Consider the following 13,619-nt stretch of genomic DNA (forward strand, 5'->3'; position numbering starts at 1 on the left):
TATTTATGAATAAAACCACATAATTATGATGGTGTTAAGTGAGTCAGAATCTGACGAGCGGATGAATGAACAGAAATAAGCAGATATGAGTAAACATGTGGAGCGTAAACAGTGAACAGAAAGTGTTCATTAAACTGAAGCGCTCGCACTTCAAAGTGTCTCTGTGAATGATTAGCACCAGTAAACACACCGCACATTATTACAGTCTCAGTGTGTGTGAGTGTGTGTGTGTGTGAGTGTGTGTGTCAAACAATCGTAGTGAGGACATTTCTGTATCGTCTGGACATTATCGCCGCTCCTGACGACCGCAAAGGTTTTGTTTGAAGGTTAAAGTTTCGATTTTAACGTTCACAGTCAGGTTTAGGTGAGGCATCCCACACGTTATTACAGTGTGTGTGTGTGTGTGTGCGTGTGTGTGTGTTTTCACTTACAACACTTTGAGGTTGTAGAGGCCGGTGAACGCTCCTCTGGGAATGAATGACAGATCGTTTCCCGCCAAACGCCTGCGACAGACAGAGAGAGGAAGAGCGCTGAAGCTCAGTTTCTGCAGACATCCAGCACCTTCGGCAGTTATTCGAGTACTGTGTAAGAATAATTTTGAGGTACTTTGCTTGAGTATTTCCGTATCGTGTTACTTTATACTTCTACTTCACTACATTTTGGATGCAAATGTTGTATTTCTTACAACACTAAAGTTTTCGGACATCTTAAATTACTTTGTAGATGCAGATTATTAATAATTAATAATAAATAATGTATCGCAGACGTCCACCAGCTGCAACATTAAAGTGATGAACACAATCAATGATTATAACCAGTAATATAATATATATTATTCTGAAATGGGCCATTTTGCATAATAAGTACTTTTAATTTTTGGATTTTAAGTATGTTTTGATTCTCATACTTTTATACCTGTCAGTCAGTCAGTCATTTTCTGTAACCGCTTGTCCTCGTAAGGGTCGCGGGGGTTTATACCTGTGAGTATTTTTACATTTTTATTTAATCTTTAAGCAGGGAAAGATGTCCTGATTACATTACAAATAAAAAACGACATAAGCACACTACAGTATACATCAGCAAACATGAGAAATGTAGCCAATACTAAAGTGCACATTTAAAAGCAAAAACACACAACACCCACTGCACACATCAACAAACAGTCCAAAACATCAACAAAGAAAACAAATGCGTTCACTGTGCTCTACGTCAGTCAGAAGAGATTTTAACTGGTTCGGAGGGATTATTAAGTTAGGTTTAGGAAAAAATACTGTTATAATAAAGCTGTATAAAATACTGTTCTAATGTTAAATAAGGTAAAGCAGTAGGTCAAATTAAGTACTGTTATGATTAAATACATTAAAATGGAACCCATGGTGCTTTTATTTTGAAGTGCCCAGCTCGTCTCGGGCTGAATGTATTAATATTTTTGCGGTGAACTTAAACTTTCCAGTCAACTGTTGGATGTTAGCGTTAGCAGAAAGTTAAACTGTAACTGTCGTATGAGGATTTATCTGCTGCGAGCTGGAAAAAAGCAACCAGCTCTCCAGTTCACAGATCGCAAAGATTTCCAGGTCACATCGGAGCTCTGCAAAAGCCCTGCTGTTTGTGTGTGTGTCTGTGAGAGGCAGAGAGCCGTAGGAAAGAGAGGGAAACACGAAACGTCCACGGGAGTCTCAGGCCGCTAGCAAAAAACAAAAAATTTGTGCTCAATGTTTCAACAAGCCATATCGAGTATATTCGATTTGTCGTCCACCCGTAATTTTCAGGTGACACTAAAGAAAACTTGCTTATTGTATTATATTCCATTTCTACCAATACATCCACCTGGATCCTTCACACTGGACTTTTAAAACCAGTAGAGACAACTGGGCTGTTCTGGATCCTGCAGCTCTGTTTGTCTTCAGAGGCCACGCAGAGTTCAGCCAGTCCGCACGTACCCAGCATGCACCTCTGCGGTGTCCTATCGCCGTAGTGACGTTTCTCACGCCAAGGTGACAAATATCACACACATACAGACACACACATTTATAAACACACACACACACAGCTGGCAGCGGAGCAGAACAGCAGTCAGAGTCATGTTCAGGTCTCTGTGAGGTCAGCTGTTCACACGCCGAACCTCCTGTCTCTCTCTCCGTCTCTCTGAGTCTGTCTCTTTCTGTCTGTCTTTCTGTCTCGAAGTGTCTGTCTGCAGAGTCCACTGTTATCAAAGTGTTCACACACGACATGACACCGCTGCTAGGTGAGCAGAGATGGGGTTACATATCGTATCCTCGCAGATATCTGAGCTCGTCGCCCGCTCAGACACCCTCGCCGAGTCACTGACCAGAGTTCACGAAGATATGTGAGGATTTTAACGCAGACACACTGATGTATCAACACAACATGTGCAGACAAACACCCGTCAATCACGCTCTTCATCACGAATCCAAACGTCAGTCCTCTGGACTTCTGCACTGTGGATGTATTAACAGACCTGGATACAGCACCGGAGGCCCCAGTATATTTCTATGAAAGTTGCTCAATGAAACAAAAAACGCTCGGTATTAAAGTACCACAATCTTCAGCATTTTGGGGCCCACTGAGCATGCTCACCAGCCGCGTGGGTAACTTCGGGTTTAGCGCTCCAGTATCTTAAAAGGGGATGAAATTATTTAATCTTGTCTAGACTTTCTAAATGTTTTCAAACCCTCGATTATTACTTCTTTTTAAATTGTTTTGGTGCCATGCCAGAGACTGAAGGTGGGTTTTCACGCCAAAATTAGGCGATATTTTCGAAATATCGATAAAACACAACTGCGAGATGACTGTTTTACCACCGAGTGATGTTATGTGACTTCTCCTCTGCCGATAACGTACCAAGAAGCATAATGATGGATGTTCAAAACATCAGCAGGTTTATTTCTATTGCAGCCATCAAACTAACCGTCATTATTTCCAATCGAAGGCTTCGTCGGCGTGTTATGGAGCGATAATGGGAGCGGTCACGTATGAGGTATTTCTGGGAGGTGTTAGTCCACAATTTCAGAGGAACTGTGGATTTAAAATCTGATCCGCTAAACTTTTGAAGAGTTACGTGATGCAATAACAGCTCTGCTGCTGCATCATGAGGGAGCACATCGCATCATGTGACCTAGAAACGCCAAAAAAGTGTTTCCATTGCAGTTTTGCAAAATATGGCTTTTTTGCATTGCCTGAAATACCACCTCATGCATGAAAACTTTCTTCTGACGTGTTTCAATTCGGTGTATTTTATAGTCGCAACTTCAATTTGCACAGTTTGAGGGTTAATGGAAACCCAACTTCTCTCTGTTTTTTTGCTCCAAAACCTGGAAACTGATTCTTATCAGCAGCATTTACGCTGCTTCTTCAAGCTGGAAATATCACGCCATTCTGCCGCCTCATCGTTCTGTATATAACGTCCGATCGCATAAAGGGGGGGCAGGGTGGTCTCCCCTCTGAGGCGCGAACGGAGGTAGTAACAGCGCCGAAATGAGGTCTGTGCAAAAGCTGGAAAGACGTGACCAAATGCGGCACGAGTGTGACTTTTTGATTACAACTGAAGTTGGAGACCACACTGTGGGAGATTTAAAAAGCAGCTGTTAGCAATTAGCAGCTAATTCAAAGAAGATTAACAGTGGTCGTAAATGTCTGCAAACCAGGAAAACGATCAGATTTGGGAGTTCTTCACCCTCCGAGCAGAAGAAGAGATCAGCCGCCATTTAACAGATTAAATTAATGTGACTGACATTTTATGTCATTGTTATTGTTTGGAAAGCGCTGCCGACGCATGTGTTATGTCACATTAGGAATGCCAGCGCTGTTGTCTTTAAAACGTCACACACACACACACGTCGCGTCTCTTTCGATTGCAGGACGCCACAAAATAATAATATAATCACACTCTGGAGCGGCGTGATGCCGTCGCTGTTTGGCTCTGTGTAAAAATGCAAAGTTAGTACCAAGAAGGGACGTCACCGCGTAAAAGCAGCTACTGAGGAAGTGAACTCATGTCACCTCTTAAACAGGGTAAAGTGTGTGTGTGTGTGTGTGTGTGTGTGTGTGTGTGTCTCACAGCTCCTCCAGGAAGTGCAGGTTGGTCAGAGCTCCACTGGACAGCACAGTCAGATTATTCATACTGAGATCACTGCAGAGACACAAAGACAGGAGTCACTGTTAGTGTTTACAAGCATTCAGATCCTTTACTGCAGTAAAAGTACTAATACCACAATGTCAAAATACTCCAGTACTAGTAAACATCATGCATTCAAAACCTCATCTGAAGCAGACGTCAGTGCGTTGCAGTAAAATGTTTCATGCTGTCAGTGTTTTTTCTATTATATCTGATGTTTTTTTGGATTACTAACTATAACTATCATGAAATTGGATAAAGCAGCTTGACTTACTTTTTTAGTTTGGCTTTTAATGGAATTTTACCTATTTATTTATTTATTTATTTATTTATTTATTGACTATTAATTTATACAGTTAAGTCTGTTTTACTAGATGCTATATTATTTTATTATTTTTTAAAACATTTTTATCTATTATTTGTTATCCTTTTATTTATTTTAATTATTCATTATTTTTTATTTTAAATTTTCATTTTATCAACCATAGAGAGTATTTTATCTATTAATTTTACTTATGATTAATATTATATACATTTATTTTTATCCTGTATCTATTGTTTTTTTTCACTTATCTCACTCTTATTTTAGCTCTTATTAATTACAAAGTCTTGTTTTCTCCCCATGTGCCTGTGTACTTGCTGCTAAAATATAGATTAACTTGCTCTAATAACCATATCGCCATATAAATTCTCCCTATAGTCATTACCCCATATTATGGTTGTTATTTCTTTTCATGTAAAGCACTTTGAGCATCATTTATGTATGAAAGGTGCTATACAAATAAAGATTATCATTAGGGCTGAGCGATATGGAAAAAGTCTTATCACGATAGTCGATATCGATATCAGTCGATAACGATATATATCACAATATACATCAAATCACTATTTCTGTCAAGCTTAAAAGTTCCCTTTGACTCCTAAGTGAGATATGAAGATATCATAACCAGTGATGCACGATAAAGATTATTTCAACCGATACTGACAAACTGAAAATTTGCAGCTTCTAATGGCTGATAAGATAACGATTGTTTGTTTTTGATTACCTGAGGGTATGAAAGGCTCGTATTTCAATCGAGGAAAAGTTGTATCGTGATTAATATTGTTAGCATTTTATCCCACAGCCCTAATTATTATTATTATTATTATTATTATTATTATTATTATTATTATTATAATACAGAATATACTTAATGCCTCTAAACTTTCACAGCTGTACGTTTAGACACTAAACATGTTCAGTAAGTGATAAATAAATGAATGAACAGACATAATGAATAGACCTCTATCAATATAAATGAATGAACTTTCCAGAGGAAATAATAATGTTCATAGTAACTATTTTCTTTTTGGAAATGACCATGACCAGAAACGACATAACAACAACATCCGCGTACAAACAGTCAATTAGAAACATAAACACTGAATTAATGAACTCATTAAAGAGACATAAAAGCTGCCACAGAGAGTTCAGTCAACACAAGTTTCACATGTAAAAACACTGAGTTTGACAAAGCATCCACTCATAACACACACACACACACACACACACACACACACTCCTTCAAAGAGCCGGTGAAAGTCAACACACACCTGAGTGAGAAACAAGAGTGGAAGTTACTGGAAAGAGACGTGAAGTAACAGAAGAAAAGAGTGAATGAAACTAGAGTTTTTCTCACATTATTCATCCAGCACAACTGCCATTCACAAAATTGTCCCAATAATCATCAAAATATTCTTGACCAAAGATCACTTTACTTTACGTTTTGTTAAAAAAAGCATTTTTAAAACAAATACTTTTTGTAAAACTTGGCAACTCTTTTCACAATACGTCGATGTAAACCTGTCTGCTACATTAATACGAGTCTGTATAGGTTATATTGGAGATGACGATGTTGACAAACGTGCTCTGACACTCGAAATCTGTGAGGGAAAATAATGGAAAAATGTATATTTGTATTGGACAACCCGAAAACTTGTCTCAGCTATCGCCAGCGCAGACGCATAATTCCTTTATTTTGAAAAACAGGACGTCGACTATCAGAAATAAGAGTCTTTTCTTTCAATAGAAAGATACCAATGATAAAATAAGATGTTTTTTAGGTTGCTGTACATGCAGCCTGATTTTGCACAGTCCCCCTGTTGTTGTTTTTCAGCAGGCTCTGTTCTGAAGTCCTAAAAATCGAAAACACACTCGGCTCTGGAGGTGATTTCAGGTGACACGAGGTGACATCAGAGTCTCTGATTGGACGTGACGTCGTCTCGTCTTATCTGAGCCGCGTCTTTCTTTGTGATGTCTGATAACTATCGGCAGGTACCGTCTCTCCACTCAGGAGGGTCTGAAAGGAAGTGCAGACAGACTGTCTCTGTCCAACACACACACACACACACACACACACACACACACACACACACACACACACACACACACACACACACACACACACACACTGAGGGTGTGTCTGCAGGGTGAATACACTAGTTGTTAAGAAACTTTCTCAACACTCCATAAAGCCTGTTAATGTGTGTGTGTGTGTAGCTTTACGACAGGTACACACACACACACACACACACACACACACACACACAACAGAAGACAGTTTGTTTGGACTTATTATAGCAGAACGTTCCTTTACTGAGCAGACTAACAGTGTTACGGCTGATTGACTTTTACTGCTTTTAACACACACACACACACACACACACACACACACACACACACACACACAACAAGCTACCTCACTCAAAACATATATATTTATATACATGTGCGCGTTCAGACGGCGAGTTGTTCATTACACAGAGCGCTCTGTAGCGTTCTCTACATGTGGTCACAGCTACAGAGCTGGAAATAAAATATTACTTAAGTACTTCAATTAGAGTTAATTGTACTTTACTTGGGTACTACCATTTTACATTTTACTTCACAACATCTCAGAGGGAAATATACTTTTTACTGCACTACATCTGTCTGACAACACGAGTTACTTTGCTTATGTGTACTTCACTATTGGTACTTTGTGTATTTTGGTTTTTTATGTTTGTACTTCAGAAGTCAAACAGCCGTGTGTTGAACGTTACCTGAGACGTGACTGACGCACACAACACTACTGAGGATGATGATGGAAGCTGCAGCAGTTGTGCTTCAACAATAAGGTACTGCGCTTCACTGATTACCCTGCTGGCTAAAAATATGATGTCATATGAGCTCAGATATTTACGTGATGCTCAGATTATTCTGTCCTTTTTTAAACAGAGCTTTTATTTTGGAAAAAGCTGGATTTACTGACAGTGCTGAATTGAGTCACTGACGTACGACAGGATACTAGTGCCAAAAAAAACATGCAATTTGGAGAATAAAGTCAAAACATTTTGACAAAAAAGGTGTGATGTTGTGTGAAAGGTTGTTTTTTTTTTTAGAATATAATCAAAGAAGTCTTAATATGTCCAAACTGTGTAAATAAAGTCAAAAATGTATGAGGGGGGTGGGGAAATAATATTGTATACATAAAGTACAAACTGAACAAGAAAAAAAATGTAATATTTTAAGAAAAAAAACATTAAAAAGACAAAAGCTGTGATATTTTTGATAATAAATTAAAAACTTTTAAAAAAGAAAAAAGTTGTAATATTTTGAGAATAAAAAAAAGCTTTAACAACAAAAGTTGAAATATTTTCGAGAACAAAGTAAAAAAATTTCTATGAAAAAAAAACACGATTTAGACAAAAGTAGTAACTTTTTGCAAACAGACTAAATTTTTTTAGGGAAAAAGTAGTGTAATATTTAGTACAAATATTTTGTGAAATGAATAAATAAATAAATAAAAATATTATTAATAATAACAAAAAAAAACCGTATTTAAAAATAAATAAATAAAAACAGAAAAATATTGTAAATTTTAGTTTTTAGGTTTAAGCCACAATAATACCCAAACCATAAAATATACTTTTTTTTTTACCTTTATTACATTATATAACTAATAATAATAATAATAATAATAATAATAACAATAATAATTGTATTATTATTACTAACTTTATTCTTAGAATATTACTTGTTTTTTCCCCTCACACTACCTTTAAAGGATGTCGTATTTGATACTAAAAAAAAAGCTTTTTTGGTGGAGTTTCAATTTGAGTCATGATCATGATACAACTTTTAAATTTCACTTTTGATTCTAATAAGTTCTTTATTTTCATAATTTGACCTTTTCCAGTTTAAGTCACTGTATCAAACTGATCCTGAGTCAGTCACAGTTTGAGTCACAGAACGACGTCATAGTTCAGATCTTTGAAGTGATTTTTGTTTCTTTATGTGGACCGAGGAGAAGAAAAGAGACGGACGAAGGACAAGAAGAACAGAAGGATGAAAGAGAAGACGAATACATTAGCCATGTTGTGTGTTTTTGTGTCTCAGTAATAGAGCTGTGTGTGTGTGTGTGTGTGTGTGTGTGTGTGTGTGTGTTTGTGTGTGTGTGTGTGTTTTCCGTCTCCTCGGGCTCAAACTGATGGATATCAGACGATTATTCAAATGTCGCAGAAAGACAAACTCTGCAGAAAGAGAGAAAAGAGAGTTGTGTAGTTCGGAGGCGTAGTGTGACAGCGAGGCCTCTCTCTGGTTTTGTCCTCTTTCACTCTTTCTGTCTTTCTTTCAGTCTTTTTCGGGGGGTGAGGGGGGGGGCGGGTCAGCGGGGGCCCCCCCCGGCGAGTGAACGCGGGGGGTTTATTCCTCGATCTGTAGCTGCCTCCTCCCAAAGAAAAAGATACCAACAGGACAAACAGCAGCTCTGTGCAGATCTGTTTCACGCCGCAAACAAACAGTGTGAGAGTTTTTTTCGGGCAGAGGAAGATTTAATGATCGCTCCGTAACAATCTGTATCTAAAGATTTAAATAAAACATGAATCAGCGGTCCAGATAACGAACTAAGAGCTGCCCGGTGGAGTTTTCTTTTTCCTGTTTACTCTGTTTTCTCTCCTTCAGCTCTAACAAACATGTCGAATATATTTCCTTCAGTATTACACATTTGCAGATATTTTTCTTAGAGGTTTTAAACCAGCAATGTTTACGGTTTCCGTCCTGTCTTTATCAGCACTTTACTGTCACCTGTAGATCAGTAGAAGTACTCAGATACTTCACACCCTGTCAACACATATACATATTTTTTTTAATTGATATTTGCTACATGCAAAGTTTTACGTCGTTGCAGATTTCATAAAGCGCTCTCTATAGTGCCGATTTTTCAAAACTCCACTTATTAATATTTATCTGGAATATAACGTTGTTTAGATGCCTTTAGCAAATGTTTAATCAAAACTGAAACATTGTTTCCAACAACCTTTTTTTTTATAAAGTCAGTGAAAATTTAAATAAAAAAAGAATAAATAAAAATTTTACTTTTTGACAAAGTAAAAGTTCCTCCCATGCTGACACTTTTTTTGCACTTTCTAGTTAATTAATTTTATCATCCATCATTAAAATAAAATGCTGATAGAGATAATCGGCAAATGCCAAATATCGGCCCCAATCCGTTGACAACTACCCACAAGTGCGTTGCCATGGCATCATGTGACCGATAAAAGTGTTTCCTTTGCAGTTTTGCAAAATATCATTTTTTTTCGACTAAGAGACCACCGCATGCAAGCGTAAAAAAATGTTTATTTTTTTCGAAATTGACCTGTTTCCATTACGTGTATTTTACATTCAAAATTTCTATTTGTGTAATTTGAGGGTTAATGGAAACACAGTCTGACTTTATTAAATCAAATTTTCACACAAGTGCTTTTTCCATTTACATGAGTAAGATGTATTTAACACTACCTGTGCTTGAGTATAATAACCTCGTACTCTTAGTCAGTAATTAGTTACTTTCCGCTGCTGGCTACTGATCGGCAGTGTGATGGTGAGGTCAGACGAGCTCAGGGCGTCCAATATGGCTGCCAAAAGGGGCGTGGCTCGAGCGATCCTTCATATGTACATCAGTTCATTCACGAGAGCGAAGCTGAACACATTCCTGCTCGCTGCTGTCAGTCAGAGGCAGAATAGAGACTTACAGACCATTCAGACTTCACACGGCTCTGCTTAGGCATGCAGCTAGAGTACACACACACACACACACACACACACACACACACACACACACACACACACACACACAACACACACACAAAAGCATTGACAGATGGCAGTATTCAGAGTGACGGTGGTCAGACAGACAGATTGTACGCTGACTCTCATGATGTCCGTCCGTCTGTCTGAGATCAGTTACTGTTTCTGAGAAAGTCGTCAAAAGTTCTCACGAGGTAACAGAAAGTATAAATATACAAGAAGTCATCCCACTGACACAGAAAACTATGTATGACCTGAGCTAATTGAAGTATTCAGATACTTTTTGTCAAGAAGAACCAATAATACCACACTGTAAAGATACCCCAATATGAGTAAAAGTCCGGAAATTTTACTTTCTCCTACCCGTTGTATTCATTACTGGTTCATCGTTAGGACCCCTCTTGAAATGCAAAGAATTATTTTTTCTCCCCAATGAATTTTTGGAGGCCTAAACATGCCCAAAAACTCATAAAAAGTGGCACGCTTGTGCGGCCTGGCGAAAAATTTCGTATTTTGGTGGTTTCGGAAACGGGCGTGGCAAAATGGCTCCACAGCGCCCCCTAACGTGCAGCCCCAAGGCCCAGTTGAACCTACATTTACGAAAAATCTCCAAACCCGACAGGAAGTCGTCCATCCATTTGCAGAGTTGGAAAGTGACTTCTTTAGACTTTACATTATTTTTTAGAAACAGCAGCACACATCGCTCCGCTCTCGTTATTATTATTACCAGGGGTGATGTAATGTTTTGGGGGCCTGGGGCCACATGTTGGCAGGCTGTTGGCAGCTATAGCAGAAGTAGTCCTACTCAAAAAGTGTTTAATTCCCGAATAAAATGATTAATAGCACAGAAGTCTGACAGAAGCTGAAGTCAGAGTCTGTTTTTTTTCAGGAGAGATTGGCCTTTTATCAGCACAACCTGCTTAAATTTACCTGAAGTTTGTTCAAGATGGAGCCTTTAATTTTTATATATAATGCTGGAAAATGTAATAAATAATAATAATTAGTTAAATACCCCTGCTGTAAACCATCTTCAAGGTGATACCACAATTATCATCATAGAGCATCAGACCGATTATTGATGATTGATTCTCTCTCATTTAAACAGAAATAAATAAAACAATTACTGCACAATTCAGGGTCCGTTAAAAGGCTCCCACAAGGACGCGACGATAGAGAGAGTCTGGAATTTTAATAGTTTGATTTTAGTACGTTTACTTATGCAAATGACGTCTTACGTCCTGAACACAAATGCCTAACTGTTAACTGATCGTAAAAAGGTGACCAGTTTTCAATCTAACACACACACACACACACACACACACACACACACACACACACACACACACACACACACACACACAAACACAAAAACCTCCTTGATGTTTTGTTGGATTCGATTCCTGATTTGAGCTTTAATAAAGACACAAAGAACCTTTGATCGACTGTCGCCGTATGTGTGTGTGTGTGTGTGTGTGTGTGTGTGTGTGTGTGTGTGTGTCTCCATCTGCCTGTCTTAGACAAACTGTAAGGAAAGTGCTTTCATTAACACACACACACACACACACATACATGCACACGCACACACACACACACACACACACACACACACACACACACACAGCGATTCTGAATAGAAGAAGGTTTTTCTTTAATGAGAGTGAAATTTAAATCCTGGACATTGTGCTGCTTTTAGACCACAGCCAAGACGGGCAGGTTTTACACACACACACACACACACACACACACACACACACACACACACTGAGTACAGTGATGTAATGGTTTTGCCAGGGCTGTCTGGTATCGAGGCCGGTCACCTGCTGTGAGGTGAAATAGGCTTGAATTAGTTTTAGTGTTTCTCTTCAACAGGAGTTTACACTCAAGTAGAAACACTGAAACTTCACTGACACTTTTATTAAAGGACCAGACCGAAGAGTTTTAAAGCGCAATTCACAAGTTTTTGGTTGTTTTTTCAAAGCGTACTGTACAACTGAGCAGCCATAAAAACACATAGGATTCAAGTTTAACACATTATTTTCACGTTTTAACTTGATTTTACAAAGATGTGCACGAGTTGATGCTGGATTTTATAAACATCACAGCTCTTTGCAGAATCATTGGAGCTTCAAGACGAAGGCTTCACCTGATGCTGTGTGATTAATAACAGATGTTTACTTGATGATGGGTTTTATTTTTAAACATCAGTCCTAATCATGAATATAAAGTATTGATTAATGTTCAGAATTTTAAGCCTTTAAATTGCAGGTTTTTGTCACGATGCCACTATGTTTTTAGATGTAAAAAAACAACACAAAAATGAATTATTTTCTATATACTACTACATGCAAAGTTGATTTTTTTTTTATAACAGCCCGGGTATGTCAGTGATTAGCAGCAACACTGACTGTGACTGTGCACATAGTGGAAACAGCATGTATTTTCTCCATATGCAAAATATGATAAAAAAAATGACGTGCCCAGGTGGAAAAAGTCCAGAAGAAATTGCACTTTAAATGTGTTTCAATGGCGCATTTTGCACTTAACAGTATAAATATAACAATGTTGTTTATATATTATTTTTTAGTTGAGATTAAACAACAAAAACATTATTGTCAAATGTATGCCATATGCATGAACCCAGCCAAAATTCAAAATGAAGAACGAAAAGCGCGTAAAATGCACCAACAACAACAAAAAGTCAACAGCGTGTGTTCGTGTGGTTATTCTCTTTAAAAATTAAAATGTCTTCACCTCTACCCAAAAGAAACCTTCGAACCTTTATAAACATCTCAAAAGCTCCATGAAACCTTCACACGGATGCCTGAAGTCTCAAATCTCCATCCAGGATCTGAGGTACCTCTCCAAAACCCCTGAAACTGTACACGTACCACAAGAACATCGAGGACACCTCAGATCTCCACAGGAACACTTAAAACACGTATTCTCTTGAATCTTGAAGAATAAGTTCCTCAAGAACAGCTTGAACTGCACCTGAGACCTAAAACTTGCAGACTTTAGGGATGCACCAGTTTATTGGCCGAACATCAGTACCGACCGATGTTTGCTCTCGTTGACTGTCACCAACTTTTCTGCAAATAAGACGATGTTCACCGAAGGCATGGGCCGATGCTTTTCTATTTTGTCACGTCAATATAGCACAAAAGAAGATCTCAAAACTAACGTTTTGTTGACAATAGAAAACGTGTTCATCAAAAAAATCTTGGACGCCGGTGGGATGAAAGAACACGATAAACTCACGACTGTCACATCAGGGGACACACCCTTTTGTTTCCCCGTTAATGCAACAATGTGAACAATAAATCAGTGTCAACGTCAGACAGCAGCCGGTGGCTGAACGGATTCCTGACAGAGGCGGCA

The 13,619-nt window shown here is 38.3% G+C and overlaps 1 protein-coding gene across 1 annotated transcript in view; it reads right to left on the reverse strand.

Moving 5' to 3' along the window:
• LOC121961199 (leucine-rich repeat-containing G-protein coupled receptor 5-like) overlaps positions 1 to 13,619 on the reverse strand; it is a 49,028-nt gene that overhangs the window by 13,215 nt on the left and 22,194 nt on the right. Inside the window, 2 exon segments of the mRNA XM_042511088.1 lie at positions 432 to 503; positions 4,079 to 4,150. Coding sequence (XP_042367022.1) covers positions 432 to 503; positions 4,079 to 4,150 — 144 coding nt within the window.

Source organism: Plectropomus leopardus, chromosome 22 (genome assembly GCF_008729295.1).
Source record: "Plectropomus leopardus isolate mb chromosome 22, YSFRI_Pleo_2.0, whole genome shotgun sequence".
NCBI lineage: Eukaryota > Metazoa > Chordata > Actinopteri > Perciformes > Serranidae > Plectropomus > Plectropomus leopardus.